The 24,053-nt window shown below is 36.8% G+C and overlaps 1 protein-coding gene across 7 annotated transcripts in view; it reads right to left on the bottom strand.

The window, feature by feature from the left end:
- The window catches only part of TUT7 (terminal uridylyl transferase 7), a 66,735-nt gene that overhangs the window by 22,501 nt on the left and 20,181 nt on the right, over positions 1-24,053 (bottom strand). For all 7 annotated transcript variants that reach the window (XR_010021865.1, XM_063080686.1, XM_063080682.1 and 4 more), the window contains exons 10-19: positions 22,758-22,877; positions 15,135-15,281; positions 12,081-12,261; positions 9,691-10,781; positions 9,122-9,272; positions 7,829-7,915; positions 7,155-7,255; positions 5,413-5,470; positions 810-913; positions 24-113 (exon numbers count right to left, since the gene is read on the bottom strand). Coding sequence is in view for 6 of the 7 variants with exons in the window: in XM_063080686.1 (XP_062936756.1) it covers positions 24-113; positions 810-913; positions 5,413-5,470; positions 7,155-7,255; positions 7,829-7,915; positions 9,122-9,272; positions 9,691-10,781; positions 12,081-12,261; positions 15,135-15,281; positions 22,758-22,877 (2,130 nt within the window). In the remaining variant the exon portion in view is untranslated. The remainder of the gene's footprint in view (positions 1-23; positions 114-809; positions 914-5,412; positions 5,471-7,154; positions 7,256-7,828; positions 7,916-9,121; positions 9,273-9,690; positions 10,782-12,080; positions 12,262-15,134; positions 15,282-22,757; positions 22,878-24,053) is intronic.

A 24,053-nucleotide genomic window follows, 5' to 3' on the forward strand; every position in this document is an offset into this window, starting at 1 on the left:
ATTACAACAGGAAGCATACTCACCTTTGTAAATACTTTCATGGTATAGCACAAATATTTTACTCTGGGATCAATGGCTGAATAAGCAGATAAAAGCCTTGTGTTGTGAAGGGCCTGTTAAAAGGGAAATTACACTATAAGGCTATCAATTACATAAAAAAGTTTTAAGCTGGAATACTCTGAAAAGGTTTACATTATGATTCGTTTTAGGAAGAAGACAATAGACGGACATTAACCTTTTTTCCCCCAAAGACAAGCTTCATTAATTTCCTAGATAATAATGAAGAATTATAAGTAATATCTAACCTCATGACTTCCATTATGTTAATATGTCCTTACTCTGAACATGTAGAAAATAAGAGCTATTAAAGTAAACAATGAGTTCCCTTTAGTAGATATAAGATTCCCCCATGACATTGTATCAATTAAATGGTCTTAGGGGCCAGAGAGGTCCCATAATGCCCTGAAACAACTGAGTGTGAGACCAAAAAAGAGTTGAGGATGCCTGCATTACACTGTGTCCATCTGAAAGTACACAGGTATCTTCAAAGACACACCCACCCACCCCCAAATTAAAATAAAGTTCAAGCCAAATGCAAGAGCCTGATTTTAAATGAATGGTGACATTAACCAAATTCTCCATATATCCTCAGCCTCTGAACACTGCTAGGCACATAGCAAGCACTCATAACTCTTGAAAGAATGACTAAGATAAAACAAATGGCTCATTTAACTTGACATTTTTAAAGCTGAAACATTCATTCCCCTAATCTCTCTAAAGAAAAATTTTCTCCCTGAAGAAAATCTTACCAATGTGTTATACAAACTGATATCCACTTCCAGACCACTTCTCAAATGGAAGAACTTCACAATCGGCACCTTCGCTGTTGTAATAGGTAAGATGTTTCTAAGACCTAGGTTGCGAAATAAGACAGAATCATTAAATACAGCAGCAGGGAATATGAGAGGCTCTTATGTTAATGTTCCAATATAAAATGATATAAACCTAACTTTGGCTTATTTCACTGGATTTACTAGCACTAGGTAAAAACAAACATATGGTAAGACTACTGGGAAAGTTTACATTTGTTAAACACATCAATATTTGAACTACAAGAATTAAAAAGGAAGCTACTGCCCTCCTGGAACTTAATGGATTGTGTGTGTGCATGTGTATGTGTGTATGTGTTGTGTGTGTGTGTGAGGTTGTCAGTCTAATAAACACCAAAACAAAGGAAACTACTACAGAGTCTGGACTATGTGCATCCTACCTACTTTCTCCATATGACTATATCTAATTTGGAGAAAAGCCTATAGGGCATAGAACTGAATCCTCAAAACAAAAGTTACTCACCATAAGTTTACAAAGGTAACAGAAAGGAATCAACCTCAATAGGAGAGGAAGACACTGTCTGAGCTAGACTTTGGAAAATGAAGAACAAAAGGCAAAACTGATGGAGATTGGAGATTGAGGGGATTTAACAGGCAAGGAGAACTGCACATGAAAAGGGTGGATTAGATGCTTGAAACAGAATGGCATGTTCAGGGAACTTCCATGGAATTGTGTAGGCTATAGAATGGACTTGGGGAAAAGGAATACGAGAAACAGGAGATGAGGAGAAACTGTGAAGAGCCCACATAGCGAACGTATATACCTTGCTAAGAATTATCCTTAGGGGCAAAGAGAAGCCAATGAACTGGTCTAATTCAGGGGAAATCACTGACCACATCTGTTTGGACAATGCTCCTGGCAATAGATAGATTGGAGATATCCTGAATAGAGGTAGAGTGATCGCTTATGAAAAATACCTGGGTCTGAACTACTGTGGTGGCATTGGAATGCAGAGAAGATGCAAGGTGTGGTTGAGAGCATCTATAGCCAGATGGGGAGTTGGGCTGATAAGGGACGAGGTCTCTGACAGTAAGAGTAACCACCTGCTGAGCACCTAACGTGCGATAAGGACATGTGAAGAGTCCTACACAAACACTACCTCCTGAGACTCATGACCCTCACCCAACAGATGAGGAAACAAGAAACCCAGAGAAATTCACTTGCTTAGGAATATGCAGTTGGTAAATTGTGGAGCTAGGATTCAAATCTAGGTAAGAGCGACTCCAAACTTCTACTGAACCTAGTCTATGTCAGGATAATTATCACTTCACCCCTTTTGGTGATTGCAAGGATGCCAACATAAACAAGCAAGAGAGAGGATTCAGAAGAAAGGGAAGGTAGTGGTGGGGACTGGAGCATAGGAAGGCAGTAAAGAGAAAGGTGAGTTCATTCTGAAATAGTTTAAGTTTCTTCTGAGAGAGTTAGGTGGTGATATCTACAGGGCACATTCATAGTGATCGTATCTTTAGAACTCAGGAAAAAAGTAAGTAGGTGATGTAGAAAATTTCAGGGAAAAAGGTCTGTGTGGGAGGATAGAGGGAATCTAACTTATACTGATGGGGAAGTGGGGCAAGGAAGCTCCTATTTACTGATTACTTAGCATATGTTAGGCCCTGTACTTTAGTGTAGTACCTTTCTTAGTCTTAAATGCCTGCATTGTTATTCCCACTTTACAGATGAGGAACTGAGTAACTTTCCAGGATCACACAACCGGCAAGCAAGGAGGATTTAAACCGGAGGGTGTGTTTCCAGAACCGCCACCAAATACTGTACTTTTTCACACTGTGTCTAAATTAGGTAGCCTTTTTCTCCATCTCCTTCCTCTCCATTCCGGAATCTGACACTGTTGACCACTATAACACTAATAAACCTGTCCTCCAGGATTTATTCGCAGCACAGCAACCTTGCTCTTTTTTTTTTTTTTTTTTTCCCATTCCAAAGGCTCTCTTTTTTGGGCTGGCTGGTTAGCTCAGTTGGTTACAGTGTGGTGCTGATAATACCAAGGTCCAGGGTTTGATCCCTATAATGGCCAGCCCCCAAATCCCCCCAAACTAACCAAACAAAAAACCAACAAGCCAACAAACCAAAGGCTCCCTTTTCAGTCTCCTTTCTTAATTTCTACCCAACAAAATCAAGACTTAATCCTCAGCTTCTCCCAGATGATCCCTTGGCACTGTGTTTTATTACTGCATTCTCTTGCTCTTGCTCTCCCTCTCAATCTCTTTGTCTTCAAGGCTTTCAACGCAAAAACTGTTTTATTTTCATCTTCAATTCTGACTGACAACCCTACATTTCTAATTGCTTGTTGGACTAACTCTTGAAGATTTTATATTCATTGCAAACCGAACACCTCCACATAGGTGTTCTCTGCAAACATTCCCATTTCTAATGTACCCAGACATCAACCTTAACCTTTATTTCCTACCTGTAGGTGCTAAATATAGAAAAAATTTCCGTAGGAATCTGTTTTTCCTTTTAGTACCACTGGCATCCTGACTGAGTTCTTCTGCCCTGCCACCTAGACTACACCTTCCCTAAGAGAGACTATACAAGCTGCCTAAAAAGCTTACGTTTGGCTTTTATTGGGTCCCTCCCTCCTGAAGAAACTTCAGTGGTTTTTTCCCAAATATCTACAGACTTCACCTTATCTCCTAATATTTCTCACTTAAAACTCTTCTCTAAATGTACCAGTCTTCTCACTGTCCTCCAAAACATCCCATAGTAATGCTCATATTCATGTCTATTCATTCTTAGGAATGACTTCTTTTTCTATCCTTTTCAAATAGTATTCATCAACTGAGATAATTAAGTACATCTCTTATGCAACTCTTTCCCATAATCTCTCTCTCTCCTCACAAGTTACTCAATTACTCATTTTTATGAATACTACCTTACATTATTACATAGTTTACGAGATTATCTTACCTCTTCTAAAGTCTGTAAGCTGTCAAAGGAAAGACTTGCACAGATTTTATTTTTCCACCATCTGTAAGTGCTGGGCACATAGTAGGCACCCAATAAAATACCTGGGGAGACTGCTTTAAAGATCCTATGTATTCAATATAGTCTTCTAGCTGTTATTAAATTCTTGTTCCACGCAATCTATATTCCATTATTATTATCTGTATGTCTACATCATTTCTAGTCTAAAAATGATCTTGTTTTTAGCATGGTTTCTTCTTAGAAAATATACACTGAGGCATCAAGGGGAAAGGGACATGATGTCTATAGCTTAATCTCAAATGGTACAGAAAGAAGTTGAGAGCAAGCAAGAGATGGAATGATAAAGCAAATGTGGTAAAATGTTAACAATCAGTGGATCTGAATGAAGGCTATATACTGAATTCTTTATGCAACTTTTGCTGCTTTCCTTTAAGTTTGAAATTACTTAAAATATTTCAAAATGAAAAATCTATCTCAGTAATAAAAAACTAATAGTTGTGGCAACCTAGTACTTTAGTTTCTTTGCATAACCTTTAAACCAAAAACAAAACAAAACAAGAAACACATGATCTTTAGAGTTGGAATTCCCAAGTAAGGGAAATGCCTACTTCAATGACTAAAGGAAACTGTATCAATGTGCATTTTAAAAAAACCAAAACCAAACCCAGACCAAAAAGTCCTGGTGCTTTAGATTAACTTTCATTGGGAATAAACCAAAATCAAGATTAAAAAAAAAATTAAAACAACATGATATTTACTTAAACTCCTAGAAATAAAAAATACAATGAAAAAAGGGCACCCTAGGTATGTATTTGTGTGTGTCTAGGTGTGTGTGCATGTCCATCTCTGAGTTAAAGTCTACTCTTGACTGAAATATCAGTAGGCTTTTCATGGATAGACCATGGATCTTAAGTTCCTTGAGGACAGGGACCATATCTTGTTCACCTTCATTCTCAGCTCTTAGCACCAAAAGTTTGCTGAACCACATTTTAAAAGAAGATTTTCACCGTTAAACAACATCCACAGCTGCCCCTGACAGCAAAAGAATATGTTAATGGCATTTCAGCTCTGAGCATGACTTACAGAATCTATACATTTTACAGCTGTAAATACTTTAGAAATTACCCAGTTTAGTTGTCTCAAATTACTGATGAGAAAGAAAGAGATCAAGTGAAGTAAATGGCTTGTTCAGGGTCACACACAGCCTGCTGAGCAGAACAGCTACGAATACAAGTAGCTGGTCCAGAGTGCTTTCTACTACACTTTACACCACTATTAGCAACTCCTACAGTTTGACTTATACGATGTCAATAAGACAAAATGACTGCCAAAATGTCCTGCCTGTCTGGTATACGCTTTGTTTTGAAATAAAACTGAGCTAGGTAATGATACACACACAAATTATCACCAATTCCTCAGTCTTTCATACTTAATCACACACGATGTTTTAAAGACACTAATATCACAAATATTCTATTAAAGAGCCATTATACAGCTTCATTGGTATTAGTAAATTCTAAGCATGCAAAACACTAATAAAAAAAGACATAAATATTTTCAGCAAGTTTGTAGAGGTACCTGGATGTTTTCTGAGAACTCTTGCCAGTTCCTCAATAGTTCTTACACAGTCCAAGCCCTGCAACAAAGATGGCACAAACAACTGAATCAAAACTGGAAGGCAGGTTCCTAACTGGCTATAAATAATTTCCATTACCTTCAGAAATAATGAAATTAATTTCAACTCATTCTATGTACATTTTTCCCTTTTACTTAAGTATCTCATAGGAACTATCCTAAGGATACAAAAACCACTTAACACCCTACTTCCTAATTGCTTTTGGTGGTATGACAAAGACTAAAATGAACCAGGAAGCCTATGGACCCACAGCTTCCAGAAAAGTCTATGAATCATGGTTGAAGATCTCCACTTTTTCCCTGTATGTAATTATATCACTCAGAAGTACCCAATGTACCAGAATATATACAAGACGAGGCATCTGTGTCCCATCTTATTCATTCCAGGTAGACCTTCACTATAGTTTAATTAGGAGCTGATGAATTGCTGTGGAGAGTGATTAAGCTCACATTATTTTCCCATAGGACTAGCCAAAATTATAATGCACAAATTAAAGCCATATGTAACAAATTTGAATAATATTTCAAATAAATTATACTTAAAAATATTTGGGCTGACCCTTTCACCATAAGCCCTCTTGATGATTATTCATATCCCAGAACATATTTGGAATTTTACTTCAGAAATGCCCTCAAAACTAGTTTATAAGCCTTGTAAAAAGAAAAAAAAAAAAAAAAATCAACCTTGATGATGTACAATAGGGTCATTCCATATATAGGACCCAATTTGCTTATCCATTTTATTCACCAAATTCAGGCTAGATCATTTTTGGCTACTTTCCCAAATCAGATACATCGTCAAAACATAAAGACTTGAAACTAAGAAAAGGCATAAAAAGTCTTGAGCAACAGCAGTATCACTCATATGGATATACGGCATTTGGACTGCTGTTAAGAATAAAAAAAGAATATGGACTCAACGCTTCTCAGACTTTACATGTTTACACAGTATTTTATATTTTATAAATGCTCTCATATACATCAGGTGCTGGCAAACTTGTTCTGCTTTGTGGGCCATATGGCCTGTGTTACAAGTGATAGCAGCCATAGATAATACATAAATGAATGGGTGCGGCTCCATTGTAGTAAAACTTTATTCACAAAGACAGACAGGCAGTGGGCTGAATTTAGCCCTTGGGCCATAGTTTGCTGACTCCTGACATACACAGTCCAGGCTGATGCGTACAACAATCTCCTGAGGCAAAAGGAATAGAAACTATTATTTCCACTTTATAGATTACCTACCAAAAACTACATGTTTAGGTACTGACGAAACCAAGTTGATCTCAAACCCAAGTCTCTGCACTATCATGTCAGCATTCTTATCAGCATTTACCACATTGCCTGCCTGGTAAAAAAAACTTTTCAGGTAACCTTGTGTAGACGTGTGCATCCAAGTCAGGCTAGTGGCCAGGCCAGTGGGACTCTGGAGAAGCTGGTTTGGCTTTGAAGAATTCTCAGATGTCACTTTCTAATCCACTTTGTTCTACAGGCTGAAAGTGTAAGCCTTTCTACACCTCATATTCATGTGTAAGCTTCTTAACATATTTGGCCAGAGACTGTGCCAAATGGCACATCCATATGATATGCCCTGACAAATTTGGAAAATACCAAGGTGTATTGTCAGTCAAGATTGGTCAAATCACACTGCCACAGCAAATGGAAGTTTTATGTGGTCACTGTACCTCAGCAGTTTCAAGTCCATTAATTGTCATACAGACGTCAAGGTCACTCTGTTTGAACCCAAATCCATTTTTGGAGGAGCCAAACAAGCTCAATTTAGTTCCTGTTAGGGATATATGAAAAGTAATAACTAATTACCTGAGTACATTTAAGCTTTTGATCAAAATGGCCCTCTCATGAATCAAAAATACCCAGTTGTTAACTATCCTCTATTAATCTCATAACTATGTTCTCTAATTAACCAGTCATTTATTCTAAAATATTTTTCTCTGAAAGTTTACTTTAAATAAATACAAGCTGTATGTAGCGAGAAACAGCACCAGCTGTCCCTTTATTCTTAAATGCAAGGACATTTCAAGGAAAATGTAGATCACCTCAACACAGTTAATAATGTACGCTTACTACTTTTTAAAATAAATGCACTTTTTTAGAGGGGTGAACTTTAATTCTAAACATCTGTTAAGGTAAAACCTAGACTGCTATTGTCTTTCATGTTGGTAAACTAGGATTTGGCAGATCAAAGACCATCCTAAGCATATCACAAAACAACTGAAACCCTGACTCCACCATCACCTCCGGATTATATCATTATTCTCAAAATCGATGTGCTTGTAACGTGTGTGCTCATTCAGAAAGGTCACGCTACCTTTCTTTTCTTTAAGATAAAAAAAATTACCTGGAAAGTCCTGTTTTATGAAATTTTCTAGGTTTTGCCGAATATGTTCACGAGCCTGATCTTCTAAAATAGTTGGAGAAAAATCCTCTGTTTAAAATAGACACATTGAGAAGAAAATACTGTTGACATTCCTTGAAAAGGCTGAAAAACTATCTTTAGAAAATAAAACTTACAAGTTTATTAAAAAAACCCTAAATTTTTGTGTCTTCTCAGTAGATAGTATTAGTAACGTAAAACAGAAAATGTGCTTTTTTATAAAGAATCTAACACCAAGAAAAGTTCTTGAAATGGAAACTAATTTAAACAGGGGATCTGCAGCTGGGTTTCACAGAGACCCCCAAGGGTCTAGTAATACCGCCTTCAGAGAACCCGCCAGAGTGCGAATACAAAAGCTTGTGAGCATGCGCATGTTTTTTTTTTTGTCTTTTTTTGCGACTGGCCGCACCGCGCTCAGCCAGTAAGCACACCGGCCATCCCTATATAGGATCCAAACACGCGCTGGGAGCGCCGCTGCGCTCCCAGCGTCGCATTCTCCCGAGTGCGCCACAGGGTCGGGCCAGCATACACATGTTTTTATTTCCTAAGGAGAATCTAGTTTTCTTTCATAGCTCCTAACCTGCAAAAATATTTTTTTAAAAATCCACTGGTTAAGAGCAAGTGTCTTCTGGCACAAATGAACACCTCAAGATGCATCAAGTCCCTCCATTCTAAGCAGGTGAGTGCTGCTTCTTTAAAAGTTTTCCCTTCATAAAACTTTAAACCTCTACACCAATGCTTCCCCAAACTGGTATTCCTTAAAGGACTGTTGTGTAGTCTATTATTAGGGTTAATTAAAAAGTATTCCACACTTAAATTTTGGATTAAAGAGTTAAATAGGTTTCTTTACCATAACATTTCTCAGATATCTTTATTATGTCCTGGAAATCTCTAAAGGAGATTTACTGCCCCAAGGGACAGGGCAGTGTGTAGTTATTCCCTACTTGGCCCAGGAATACCTCTAGTCGTGAAGTACTATTATCCGCACCGAGAAAAACATTTCAAAGAACACCAGTTGGGGAATGGTAGTACTTTAACTTTAAAACCTACAAGATCCTCCCTCTCTCTCATTCCCTCCTTGTTTTTACCATTTATTGTTTGTCCCAAATGGGGCAGGTGTAACCTAGAACACTGTGGACACAATGGAGAATGGGCCCTGTAAATGCTCAGAGAGCTAACAGGACAGTGATTCTGATGACTCTTGAGTAAATGTCAATTAAATATTCTGAAAAATCAAAAGAAATGTGAATAACTTACTGTAACACTGGATGCAAACTTGATCTAAGATATTTGAAAACTTGGGTGTTAATGGTGGCAAAGGTTCCAGCTGGATTCTTTTGAAGTCTTCGGGACAGTCCTTTTTCAGATGACCCTCTCGTTTGCATAAGCTGCACACTACTGTAGGAGACTGAAGGAAAATGGCAAAGCAAAATATGACTTAAGATAAAACTTTTATTTACTAAATAAAGGTATCTGGAATCTTTTTTAAAAACACACAGTCTACTCATTACTTTCCAAAGGAATGAAAATATAAGGTGCAGCCATGCCAAATGATTTGAGAGATGGGGACACCTTTATGGTGTCCCTCAGAAGAAAAAGGTAGTTATTTTCACTACTAACAGTATTACCTTCCTCCTATGCAAATTCCCATGAATCTTAAGGTAAGGAGGAAAGTAAATCAAGTGGTGGTATTAGGATAAAAGACGAACTCATTAACCATAACCAAAACAGGGAGAGTCCTGTTCTAGTACATAAAAATGGAAATTATGTGCATTAAAATTGTTTAAAGTTCTCCTAGTTTTATGTCTAGTAGTGGCACTGATTACCTTGCCTTTGGTGAAGATAAGTTTACTAAATTCATAGAAGAAACCAGACTGATCCACAGGTGAATTTTCCTTGCATACATTTTCTTCTTTAAGACTGATTTTATTAAGTTCTGTTAGTAGAGCTCCATCTACATGTCTTCCACATGCTTTCAAGTCATCACACTTAGCAGGCTCGCCTAATTCGTCTTCCTCTTCAGAGAGAGCATCCTCATCCCCTGATCCAGTGTAGGTGTTGTCTAACTCATCTTCATGAGCGATGCCATCCTTTTCTTCCCTTCGATTACTGCTGAGCCTACGTTCTTCTTCCTCCTCCTCCTCCTCCTCCTCCTTGTCAGAGTGAATGATTTCTGATGTCTGGCCCTGTACTAAAGGGGCAAAGTAGTTTAGAGAGTCTTCTAGTTCATCAGTACCTTCTACACTTTCTTCATCAACATCAGCCTTGTCATCTAAAGTAGCAAATCCATCACACCCTTTAGCTATAGGACTGGGGAGACCTTCTAAATCCAAAGTGCTGTCTGTCTCATTATTATATGTGCTGCCACAGATAATGGGCTCTTCACATTGGCTGCTGCTTAAACCTTGACCATCAGCAGTCAGAGGATGCTTGCCCTTCCTTCCAATTTTCTCTTTCCCATTTTTTCTTGTTTCTTGATGGTGTACTTGAACATCCTCATAATCACGACAACTGGTCTCTGCCTGAACACAGTCTGAGTTTTCCAGGTGGATGCTGGTGTGTACACTTCCCACTTCTTTCACTGGTGGGCTTCCAAAGTTTTCAGTAGTCTCTTTAAGAGTAAGTGGTTGTACCTTGCAGGTACATGCAGTTGAACTGTTGGCAGCAGGACCTTGGGTCCAAACTGAATTTTTGAGTTTACCATCTTTCGTTTGTACATCTGGATCATGATTTACTAACTCTTTAGAATGTTCTGAAACACACGTAACTGCACTCAGAGGCTTTGGAAGGCTGGATTTTGAAATTTTGTGTGGAAGAGCAAAATATTTATACGTTGTCCTTAAACAGTGAAGTATATATTCAAACACGGGTTGATTATTTAGGGTCCTTGCCACATTTCTTTTAACAGAGTAAGGATCTGTAACGAAAAAAAAAAAATCCACCACTTCATACATTTCTACTTTATGTTTTAAAAATTAGCCTGCTGTAGATAAAAATAGACAACAAATAAACGACAGTAAAATTTATCACATATCTTAAACGCTTCTTAAAAAACTGGGGGCAGGGAGTAAGAAGATAAAGTTTAAGATCAAAAAGCAATGTTTTCTAAAACATCTGCTCTATGAAGAGAACCCATTCTGTTCAGAACCAGTACCCCTTCCCTATCGTGCTCTGTGACTGCAGAGGTGGAAAAGATGAAATCAGTGTGGCTCTTGTGCCCTAGTGATGATGTAAGATCTTCCCGACGGGCTCTGCTGCTGAGTGTCTGCCTCCCCACTCAGTCAGGCCCTGCGGTTTGTCGAGCTTACCTCCACTCTTCTGCCCTGGGAAGCCCCATCACTGAATTGGCTGGACTGAATTTCAGGGGCGAGAGGGAGGCACCAGGAGGAGACACCACTTCTCTCAATCTTTTCTCCTCCCCTAGAACTCCAGCAGGTTAGGCAATTGGCCAGAAGAGCTGAGCCAGAGAAACTGCAGGGGAGGGTTTAAAAATGTGAGATCCCCACGACTGCACACAAAATTTATGCAAAATGCAAAAAACCCTCTTATGCAACATAAAGCTTGAAGAAAATCAAGCAAAAATATGAGAATTCCATTTAGGAGGTTCTTTAAATTATTTAAAGGAGGAGAATTAAGATTTCTAGAGGGGTTTCAACCTCCTGACTTTGCAAAGCTGAGAAGAACTCGTCCATTTAGTGATGTCTGCAGGGCACATCAATGTGTCTTTGATACAGTGGTTTCAGTTAAATGAGCTTTCACTAAAAGGGTTTTTATGAATAAATGTTACTGAAGATAATGTATTTAGAAAATAAATATAGTATCCCTTCCTTCTATTAGAGAGGAATCTAAGAATCATTTTTTCGTGAGAAAAAAAGTATTTTCCTCACCTTTGCAAAACTAAATGACATCAACAACAATCTAAAAAAGGACTAAATTTAAAAATCCAGACGTGAGAACAGTAAAGAGGAAAGGGGATTCACACTTCACTGGGAAAAAACTTGTTTTTGTCAAGCAATTTATAAAGAAAGCAGGACTCAGCCAGCCATTATTCCGGTTCCTTATACTTTAAAAACTTGAAATGACTCCCTATAACACATGCAAGATTCTATTTACTTCACCTTTGAGGTCAGGCCTACCTTACATGTAGGAGCTGAAACAAAAAGCATGCTGTTAGAAAGGTACCTTAAAAAAAAAAGAATTAAATATTTTGAGATACCTTCAATGGCAATGCGCTTTTTGGGCCAATCCTTTGATTCCCGAGATATTGATTCTTTGACACGGATACTTATCACTAAATCAGCCAAATTAAATTCTAAAGCATAGAAGCGCAGCAATTCCACCCAGAGCTGCCCAACTGGTACTGAAGGCTGGGGTTTTACATCAAATATTAATGACACCTATTAATAGTAAAGAGAAACATACACATTATTCCAGATGAAATCACAATCTGAAAAATCAGAGATCATTCAAGCATCAAATTAAGAAATCTGAAAAACCTTAACAAAGATATGAACTTGACAATCCATCTAGATAAATCAAATTCTAGGTTCTACATTGCCTGTAGTAAAATAGCATTATTTCACTACACTCCTGGAATTACAGTATACTGAAATCTAGTCATTATCACAGGAATAAACAGGATCAGTTTTATTTAACCAGTCAGCACTCCTAAGTTTGAAATCTTAATAACAGGTGGAGAGGACTGTGCACAGGTTGCTAATACTCTCAGCACTGAACTCTTCCTGTTACTGCTGCTGGAAGGCACCTTTATAATTACAGACACGCAGAAATGGACAGTAGCTAAAAGCATAGAGAAAAAGGAAAAGCACTCCTCTTATTACCGTGATAAGCTATATAAGCACACTGAAAATGCTAGCGGCAATTAATTTTGAAGTCAAATAACTTGATATCAGAAGTTGATACGAGTCTTACTGTCACAGACTTTTGACAAGTTGGAACATACTGTGATGTAATAAATTGGAAAGCACGTAGTACTTAGGATAGAAAAAATGGGTCCAAATAGTGATTCTGCCACTTCATAGCTCTTAAAATTGTTCTGTATCTTAGCTTCTTCATTTTTATACTGGCAGTACAGCACAGTGGCTAAGAGAACTGACTTCGGAATTAGGACAAACTTGGATTTGAAATCCAAACTCTGCCATGCACTAGTTGTGTTGATCCTGGTCAAGGTCAATAACCTATCTAAGCCTCGGTTTCCTCATCTGAAAAATGGGGATAACAGTACCCACCTCATAGGGTTGTTGGGAGGACTGAGGACTGAGTGAGATAGTGTCTGTAAAGAGCTTAGCACAGTGCCTGGCACACAGTGTTCAAAAAATGGTCGCTATCATTATCTGCAGAGTAGGGATGATACCACCTATAACACAGGATAGTTATGAGGATTAAATTAGAAACAAGGGAAAGCATCTGGCAGACTTGGTTGTCTGTATTTTTTCACTTAGGTATAGTCTTTTTAAGCACAAGAAATCCATATATCACTGAAACATAATGTCACAACCGTAAGATGCTCTTAAGAGGTAATCTAGTTCAATCCCTGTCGATTACAAGAGAAGGAACTGAAGCCCCAAGAGTTTCCATGACTTGTCAAGTCGCACTGCTTGTCAGCGACAAGAGTACGAACGTTTCCCAATCCCAGTACAGTGCTTTTTCACCACACCACATGCAACTTCCACAATGTTTATAGCTCACTTGATTTCAGAAGTGGCAGCATGATTAATCTCTCCAAATAGCATAAAAATGCAAAAATAAAGCATTAAATGGACTTATAGCAACAGTTCACATTATTCCTATAATTCACACTGAAAATAATATTTTCCTCTAAGGTATACAAATTTGTCTCTGATCATATTTTATTATAACAAGCCTCAAAAGAAGTGGTATGTTATTTTATTAACCACGAAATCTGAACCACAAAGGCTCTGCCAAGTAAGATAAAGTTATTTGGTAGAATTACAAGGCAGAACTGATTGAAAATGGAGGTTGTCTCGGTCCCAAACACTATAGTTGAGGACATAAAGAAATCCCCCAGAAATGGAAAGCCTTATTAAATTTCACCTCTTTATCTATTGCCTTTTTGAGCATTACAAAAGATTTTTAAGCATCTCACTGAAATGACTTGATAGTACAATAACATGGAGACCTTCAAAATAATCTAGACTCCTGCAACTTAAAACAGTTTTTTAAAAATAGAGAACATTTTCTTTTTCAAATAAAATAAGAATAGCAGCTAATATTTACTGAGTGCTTACCACATGCTCGGCACTGAGTTAAGCATTCTATAAATCAATGACCCTATGAGAGGGTACCAATATTATCCCCATTTGTAGAGACGAAAGTAGGGCACAGAAAGATTAAGTAACTTGCCAAAGGACACACAGCTAGAAAGTGGGAGAGCTGGGATACAAATTCACATATTTTGGCTCCATATCCTGTGCTCTTATCCACTACTGGAACCCCAAACAGAAAACAGATAAAAGAGGTACTGTTCTGGTGGCAGCAGTGGTAGGGTGCCACCACCTCCCTCCTCCCCCAACATTCAAGGATTCTGGAAAACACAACTGGAGAATCTATGACTCATCACCCTCTCCTCATTTTAGGCATGAATAAACCATGGGCTGGAGGAGTGACATGACTTGTTTTTGTAGAGCTGGGATTAGAATCCTGGTCTCAGAAGTATTATGTGAATATTATTGTCATTCTACCCTAAAGTGTTATGAGAAGGCCATGGGGTCAGTGAGCATTCACCATTTTGGGACAGAAATCTGTTCTTATTACTAGAATTACACCACACAGATTTTTGTTTGAAATTCTAATGGCAATTCTTTCCTTGCACATAAACTCCCCTGCTCATCCCCAATAGTACAGAACCAGGACATTAAATCATATACTTATTGTTATTTTAATAATTTGAAGTTAGTTAACTTTTCATATATTTAAATCATATAATACCATTTAGATCTAAGCTCTTTGAGGATAGACAGGGATTTACCTCTGAATTCTCAGTATTTTTCAAAGGACCCTGTACACAGAAAAAAACATATAAATCATTGTGGATTTAATGATCGTTTTTTTTTTTTTTTACCTTTTGTCACTACTTGTCTATTCAAGGGACTGAATAGGAAATAAAATATCCATGAAATAATTAAGATAGTTAAGAAAGGAAGAGAGGAACGCTGTTCAACCCATAAATTACACAACTGACAACTGAAATAAAAATAGATGGTAAAACTAGAAATGTGAGAGAACAGACCTGTCCCCTTTTAACCGGAATTTCTTTTGGTGCCTCTTCTTTTGCTGTGTCCCCTGCAGCATTATCAGTGTACTCCCAGACCACAAAGTCTTTTTCAACGTCTTTAAGGCTGAAGTTCCCTAGTTTATTTAATGAGAATCCTTCAATCTAGGAAAAATTAGACACATACTATTGTAAGGTAGAAACAACTCTACATCAATCAAAGCATACGAATCATAGAAGGAATGAAAAGTTAACATACTCATAGTTTGTTGGAAACAAAAGATATCAATTATGGAAAATCTCTGAAACAACTATAAATCTAAAAACATTCTTTTAAAGTAAAAAACAAGGTTTTGATTTGCAAAAGAAATGGCGACTTTGTGAAACAATTCTTTAGTAAATACTCTAAGAGAAGGTAATATGGCCTACTGGCTGAGGCCATGGGTTCTGGAGTAAAACCGCCTGGGCCCAAATCTCATCTCCCCCATGTGAGTGAATAGCTATGTGATCCCCGTTAAAGTACTTATTCTCTGTAGGCCTCAGTTTCCTGTAAAAAAAGGAATAACACTAGAACTTCCTTCATGGGAGAGTGATATGAAACAATAGACATAAAGCACTCAGATACAGGTAGTATCTGCTTGTAGTATACAGCATGGAGAAAATTACTAATTCTGGTTAAGTCAGAAATTTCCAAAGTAAATTTTATGTGCTATTAATGAATGTTAATGCAAAAGAAAATGATCTATGCTCAAAAGATCTGAGAAAAGTTGAACATAGTGGTTTTCTAGTTTGTGGTTTCTAATTATATGTGAGTGTTGAATTTTGTCAAGTGTTCTTTTTTCCTGCATCTGTGATAATCATGTGGCCTTTCTTTTTCCTTTATTTGTTGAGATGGTGAATTATACTAATTTTGGAATGCTAAATAAACTTTGTATTCTTAGAAGTCCCACTTGGTTGTGGTATATCCTTTTTGTATTTTTTTTTTTACTTGCAGCTGGCCAGTGTGGGGATCTGAATTCCCTTTTAGTATGTCTGAGTTGATTTGCTAATATTTTGCTAAGGGTTTTGGTGGCCATGCTCATTAGAGATATTGGTATATAGTTTTCTTTTCTCTTTTTTCCTGGTTTTGGTATCAGGGTAATTCTGGTCTCTAATTTCTCTTATTCTATTTTCTGAAAAAGTTTTATATAGTTGGCATTATTTCTCTCTTCAATGTTTGACAGAATTCACCAGTGAAGCCACGTGGGCCTGGAGTTTTTCTTTGTAGGAAGGTTCACTGAAAATTCAATTTCTTTATTACATATAGTACTGTATTAGTATGTTTCTGTTTCTTTTAACAGAAATACCTGAAACTGGGCAACTTTCATTTATTTATTTTTTTGAAACATAATCGATTGTACATATCTGTGGGGTACAGTGTTCAATATCAATACCTATGTGCAATATGTGATGCTCAAATCAGGATGATTAATATATTCAACACTATACAATGTAATTGTTTTTTGTGGTCCTTTACCAATTTCTCACTCACCCCCTCCCCTTCCCTCTTTCCCACCTCTGGTGACCTCAGAGTTCTGTTTTCTCCTTTTGAAAGTTCAACAAATTATTGTGATTTTTGTATCCTTCTTTCTCTTTTAATTAATTTTTTTTTAGCTCCCAAGTATGAGGACATGCAGTATTTCTCTTTCTGTGCCTGGTTTATTTCACTAAACATAATTTTCTCTAAGTTCATCCATGTTGTTATGAATGGCAGAATTGCATTCTTTTTTTTTATGGCAGAGTAGCATTCCACTGTGTATATATACCACATTTTCCTTATCCAGTTGTCTATCAATGGACATTTATGTTAGTTCCAATTCTTGGCTATTGTAAATACAGTTGCAGTGAACATGAGAATGCAGGCTTCCCTCTGACATGATGATCTCCATTCCTTTGGGATGGAGATTGCTGGGTCATACAGCAGTTCCATCTGGACTTGTCTGAGGAAACTCCATCCTGTTTTCCATAATGGTTGCACTGATTTCCAGTCCCACAAACAGATCGGAGAGTTCCTCTTTCCCTGCATCCTCACCATCATTTATTATTCTGTCTCTTTGATAATGGCCAGTCTAACTGGGGTGAGATGATATCTCAGTGTGGTTTTGATGATTAGTGATGTTGAGCACTTTTTCATGAAACTGTAATTTTTAAAGAAACAGTATTTACTGCTTACAGTTTTGGAAGATGGGAAGTGCAAAGTCCAGGGAACACATCTGGTGAGGGCAACACTGGGTATCACACGGCAAATGTGGCAGCGGCAGAGAGGGACTAACCTCCTCCTCACTCGCGTTCCTTTAAAGCCCTCAGAACCACAGCCATGACCACCATTAAACCATCAGTGAATTGATCCATTCACTTCTGCACGGTCCTACCATTCAATCACCTCTTCAAGGCCCCACCTTTCAATTACCATAATAGGATTTCCCACCTCTTAACACTTTCAGGGGTGGGGGTGGGATTTTCAAATACATGAAAATTTGGGGGACACAATTCAACCCATATCAGGTACCATTTCAGGTTATTTTTTCTTGCATGTTCTTTTTGTATTTGGTTCTCATAAGGAATATGTCCATTTTATCTAGGTTTTCTAATTTGTTGCATAAAATTATTTATAATATTCTCTTTTCATTCATTTTTATGTCTATAAGATCTGGAGTGATAACCGTTCTTTCATTCCTGATATTAATTTATGTTCTCTCTCTTTTTTAATCAGTCTATCAGGCTTATCAATATTGTTGATCAAAGAAATAGTTTGGCTTTGTTAATTTTCTCTACTGTTAGTCTGTATTCTATTTATTGAGTTTGCTCTTTATTATTTTCTTTTTCTACCTGCTTTGGGTTATTCTGCTATTTGATTTTCAGCATCCTGACCTAAACTTTGGATCACTGATTTTAGATCTTTCTTTTTAAATTTTAGCATTTAAACCTATAAATTTCCCTGGGAACACTATTTTAGCTGCAACTCACAAATTTTGATATCTTTTATTGTCATTTAGTTCAAAATATTTTCTAATTTCTCATATGATTTCTTATTTGACCCAAATAAGAAATATTACTTAGTGAACTGTTTAATTTCCTAATGTATATGATTTTCCTAAATATATCTTACACACTTGGAAAAATTATGTATTTTGCTGTTGCTGGGTGTAGTATTCTGTAAATATCAATTAGGCCAATTAGGTTGATAGTGTTTATTGGATCCCGTCTATACTGGTTTTTTGTTTAGCTAACACAGGAGTCAATTGCTGAGAGAGGTGTTAAAATCTGCTCTGATGATAGAATGGACCCCATCCATTTTTGCTACACGTATTTTGGTGCTCTCTAATTGGTGCAAACATTTATAACCATTTTGTCTTTCTGGTGAATTAACCCTATTACAATGAAATGTCTGTTTTTACTTCAGTAATATTTTTTTTGCTTGAAATATATCTCAACTGATATTAATATAGTCTCTCCCTTTACTTTTGGTTACAATTCACAAGAATATCTTTTTTCATCCATTTACTTTCAAACTATCCTTCTTTACATCTTAACTGTATTCTTCTAGACAGCATATAGTCTTGCTTTTTAAAAATTCATTCTGATGATTTAAGCCCTTTAATGGAGGTATTTAGTCCATCAAAATTTAAGATAATTATTGATATCACTGGTTTTAGGTCTAACATTTTAGTATTGTTTTCTGCTTGTCCATTCAATTTTAAAATTTCCATTTCGTTTTTTTTTTCACTTTCTATTTCTCTGGCTGATCTTTCCTATCTCTTAGTTTATTCCAAGTGTATTTCCTTTATCTCATGGAATATAGTTATAACTCTTTAAAGTCTTTGACAGTTCCTGCATCTGGGTCATCTTGGCGTTGACATCGGTTGATTTTCTTTTCCTCTGACAGCAGGTCCCATTTTCTTGGCTATTATGATGTTCGGTAATTTTGGATTGTATTCTGGACATTATAAATATTACATTGTATTGTGAAAATTCTGGATTCCTTATGTTACTCCAGAAAGTACTGATGTTTTTGTTCTAGCAGGTAACTAACTTGGTTAGGCAAAATGCAGATTGTCACACCTCCAGTAGATAGTGGTTCAGATCTCAGATCAGTTCATTAAGCCTTAGCTCCTATCTTCAGTCTGCCCCACATGCATATGCTTTATGAGTCTGTCATTAATTTTGGAAAATTTTCAGTCATTATTACATCTAATATTTCTTCTGTTCTTTCCTCTCTTTTTTCTCCTTCTGGTCATCCCATTATACATGTTATGACCTTCAGTAACTGACCCACAGATATTTTGTCCAAACTGAGCTTCTAGAAATCTGTCAACAATTCTTTAGGTTTTTCTACCCAGGTATTGGCTATAGTGGCAGGCTTCTGCTCTGGTAAGCTGTCATTCCCTGTATTATTAGCCCGCTTTCCAATTTTGGGGGCAGTGGTTTGCTCCATGACCTCGATTGTCTCATGGATCTAAGAAGAGTTGTTTTCAGTTTGTTCAGTTTTTTCCCTATTGTGAGGTTGGGAGTGATGACTTCCATGCTCCTTTCATGATGAAATGGATTGTTCAGGAAGTAGTCAGAGACACACTGAGTTTTTACACAGAATTAAGGGTTCCACTTCTCTGTAACTTTCCTTCTGCCTCTACCCCCACCATATTTTCTGGTGTCCCTACTTCCTCTGTTCAAAAAGATGACATGTTTTTCTATCAGACTTGCCTTTAGGGGAAAAGGCACAGAAAAACTGGAAATTTATTCTGTGTTGGTAACTAGTTCCAAGTTTTGACTCCCATCCAGGTCTATTGATATTTGTTCAGTATCCAGGGCATTCATGTTGTTTTTAATGTTTTGTCCAGATTTTATAGCCGTTATTTGCAGAAGGGTCACTTGGTTAGGAGTTCACACTTCCACACCATAGGTGGAAACTAACTTTCTACTGAAGAAGAAAATGACTAACATTTGCTCTCCTATCTTGTTTCAGGAGCTTTACATTCATTATCTTGTTGAAGGTTTAGAATGACACTGAGGCTCAGAGATTAAATAACTTGCTCAAGGTCACAAAGATCTAACAGGCAGAATCTGAATGAGTCCCAGTGCTGTCCAACTGGTTTAGTTCCATCCTAAACTTCAATGTCTCTTGGATCAAGGTAAAAGGAAAACTGCAAAGACTTTCACAGATTCCTAATTGGGTCTGGTGGAAACGGTTATCTATCAAATAAGGGTTGACTTTTTTCTCCTCTCTCTTTTTTTTTTTTCCCTGTGACTGGCCAGTAGGGGATCTGAACCCTTGATCTTGGTGGTATAATACCACACTCTAACCAGCTGAGATAACTGGCCAGCCCCTCCTCTTTCTACTATATTATCTGACATCCCTAAAGTATAAATAACTATTTCCTAAAAATTAGGTTTATGTAATACAAAATAAGGCAGATTCCAAATAATATCTACTAGTAAAATGTTGCTGTAGGGGTAAAAGATGCTGAGAAGCGTTTACAACTCATTATGATTAACTCTAATCATATAAAGATCTAATGACAATAAAATGGGAATTTTGACTGAGAGCAAAAGGTTGAAGAGGATAGTCTCCAACACAGAACAGATCTGAGTAGGTTGGGACAGAATGGCTAAAAGATTTTTGAAAAGATGGATTAGAGCACAGAGGCACAATACACTACACTTCTTGACAGAGAATGTAGTCTTGTTCATTTTTGTATTTCCTTCAGGACCTAGGACAATGACTATACACAATGCTTACAGATTTTAAAGAAATTAACACTTTAGATACTTTCATACAAATAATTATGAGGACCTCAACGGATTTTCTGCAGAAATAACGTACATAAAATATCTGGCATAAACAAGGTATTGACTAAATATTAATTTCCTTCCCCTCACTTGCTTTATATTTTTGACTCTGGCAGAAGCCAGCAAACTGATGCCTGACCACTAGTGTAAAATGCGGAAAACTGCAGGTCATTTTGGTTCAGGCAGTAGAGTCCGCCTTATTTGATCCACAGAATTCAATCCAGTGTTTGATCACTACATACCTGTTTTTGTCATTAAATCATGAATAAATGATATAATCAAAATCAAATTCAGTGTCACTTTAGACACTTTCCAGTATCACTGCCAAGTAAATAATATACTGGCCATAGAGAAAGATATTCATACTACTTTCAAGCACATCCTGAGGAGAATCTCATCATCAGAAGAAAACCACCTTTTTTCTTGCATCCTCATATCAGATGACTACTTAGAGAAGGTCAGAACATTCATAAAGGCAGATCTCCCTCTGTAAGACAGTAGTGAGTAAGGCAACATATTCAACCTGTTCTATGGTACTTTTAGGCACAGGAGTCTAACTGGTTTGGTTCCATCTAAATTCCTCTCTCTCTGGAACCAAGGTGAAAGAAAAACTTCAAAGACTTTCACATATTCCTACTTGGGTCTGGTGGAAGGGTTATTTATCAAATGAGAGTTGATTTTTTTCTCTTTTTTCTCCCAGAAGAGTAGACTGGTAGAGATACCCTCTTGTGACTCTGAATTCTTTCATTTCAGTATCACAGACACAAAAAGAGCTACCTTTAGGCAACTAGGATACACAGCACATTGTAATCCTTTATTCCAGGATACAGTTCATGAGTAGCTTACTCTACTTCAGTCTTTATTCTTGGAGGCTGGCAGATAAAAGTCCCTATTTAACTCTCAAACTATAACATATAAAGAAAAAAAATCTCCATAATCATATCTTTTTGATGTGTATCCATAGTTCAGAATGACTGCTTTAGAACATATCAACCTTAAATGATGAGAGAAATCTGTGTGCAGTAAGAAGAAAAGTAGTTAAAATATCCAATGTGCCAAAGGAAGCTTTTTACTAAATGAGTCTATAAAATAAGTGTACACATGACAGTACATTAAGTTAACACCTAGATATTAAAAATAAGGTTTCTAAAGGGATGAGAATAAATATGATTTTGACTTTTTCAGATGGCCTCTTCTTAAATCTTATTATTTGAACAAATCAACTCAACATTAATTTATCCAGAAAGAAAGAGTAGTCATATTACTGAAGTCTAATTCATCTTAAAGATAATATCAAAATGTTTTTCAGGAAGTGTCTATTTAGCTCTATATCTTGTGGTACAGGCAGCAATGTCAACATATATTTTCTTTTGTTTTACATGTTATGGGAGAAACAAAAGACTAGAAATATAAAATAAGTTACAGTGAACCAAATGCTTCTTACAGTGTGTCTGGAAGCATATGTAAATTCAAGAATCAAATTAGAAAACTGTACCCAAGGAAAAAATGTATCAAATGATAAATTTAATACAGATCCACAGTCTCTTGTTTGAAAATCTTAGTACCACACATGTTCAAAAATTAAGAGATTTTGCAGTCTAGAAAGGTAATAATATCCCTAGCAGGGTACATGGCAGCACCTTGTAATCAAACACATTAATGTTTTAGCAGTCAAAGGTATAAATATTCATCCTAGTAGAGTAAATAAATCCATGTCAGTTCTGCTTAGGTTTTTAGTTTTGAAATTTTACAAAATCTAATTGTGAACGCATAATAAAATCAGTATCAGATATACAAGCAAAAAAAGTTTCATACCCACGATCCCAGATAAACAGGTAGAAGGGGTTCTTTCCTCTGTTGAAGGAAAAAAATGGCCATCAGGGCAAACACATAAGGTGGCAGGCCTCCTTCTTCAGGGCAATCTATACTGCAAAGCTACAAGTGAGAAAAAAGAGAATAAACATTCTTTTTGTATCAACTTGTCATTTACACAATTTGGACTAAAACTTGTAACTTCATCTCATGTATTACATTATTTACAGTGATTCCTCAGAATAAAACAGCACAGTGACAAAATATACAACTTCCTTAAATTTCTGCAGCACCTACATACTGTGGTTTTGACTGACAGTTTCAATTTCATATATTTAATCCTGTTAACTAATCCTTCTTTCTCCTGGAGGGCTAAAATATTACTTAGTGATGAAGCAAGAGGTGGTTTTCAAAGGACAGCATATTGCAATTATCAGTTCACCTAGTTGGGCATCCTCTGTTCACCCTGTATCCAAGAAACAGGAACTATCTATTGTATTTACTTGTATTTGCTATTTCATTTTTTGATACCCATAGTAAATTCATTTACTGGGTTAAAACACATGTTAATGAAGTAAAAATGATGATTCAGTTCCAAGTGCAAGCCAATGGGCCTTGCTCAGTTCAACGGTCCTCTCATCCTAACCTGCAGCCTTGCAAATGCATGCTTTGGTCACAAAGGTAATTTGGGGAAAGAATGTGGGCAACCTAATCAGCACTAATGGAAGTAACCACCAAAAATGCGTGGCCTACTTTGTGATGAAGCAGGAAGGAGTTTTCAAAGGATGGCATGTTGCAATTACCCATTCACGTTAAGAGTGGGGCACCCTCTGTTCATCTTGTATCCAAAAAACAGAAACCATCTATTATCACTGCTATATGTTAATCAGTAAAGCTTTTGCTTTTCTCTACATGAAGTGCCTACACAGAATCTTGATTTTAGAATCATGATGCAGTCTTACATTTTGGGGGAATGTTAAATGCTCTACTATTTATTAGAGGATTTCAATTGGGATACTATATTTAAGCCATTAGGGAAATGTAAGCAAGACCAGATAGAGTGCCTTTCATTTTTTGGAGTCTCTGTGTATGTTATGGGAAATGATATGAGAAGCTTTATCTCACACTTTCCTGTGCCTAATAATCTCCTCGGGAATCTAGTTAAAATCCAAATTCTTGGGCCATATTCTCTGGGCTTTGACCCACAAATCTGATTTTTAATAAGCACTATAAATCATTTTGATCTTTTGAGCAATACTGTTACAGTGAAATGGAAACACTGAACTTGCCTTCTGTACA

This window comes from Cynocephalus volans, chromosome 16, assembly GCF_027409185.1.
Source record: "Cynocephalus volans isolate mCynVol1 chromosome 16, mCynVol1.pri, whole genome shotgun sequence".
Lineage (NCBI taxonomy): Eukaryota > Metazoa > Chordata > Mammalia > Dermoptera > Cynocephalidae > Cynocephalus > Cynocephalus volans.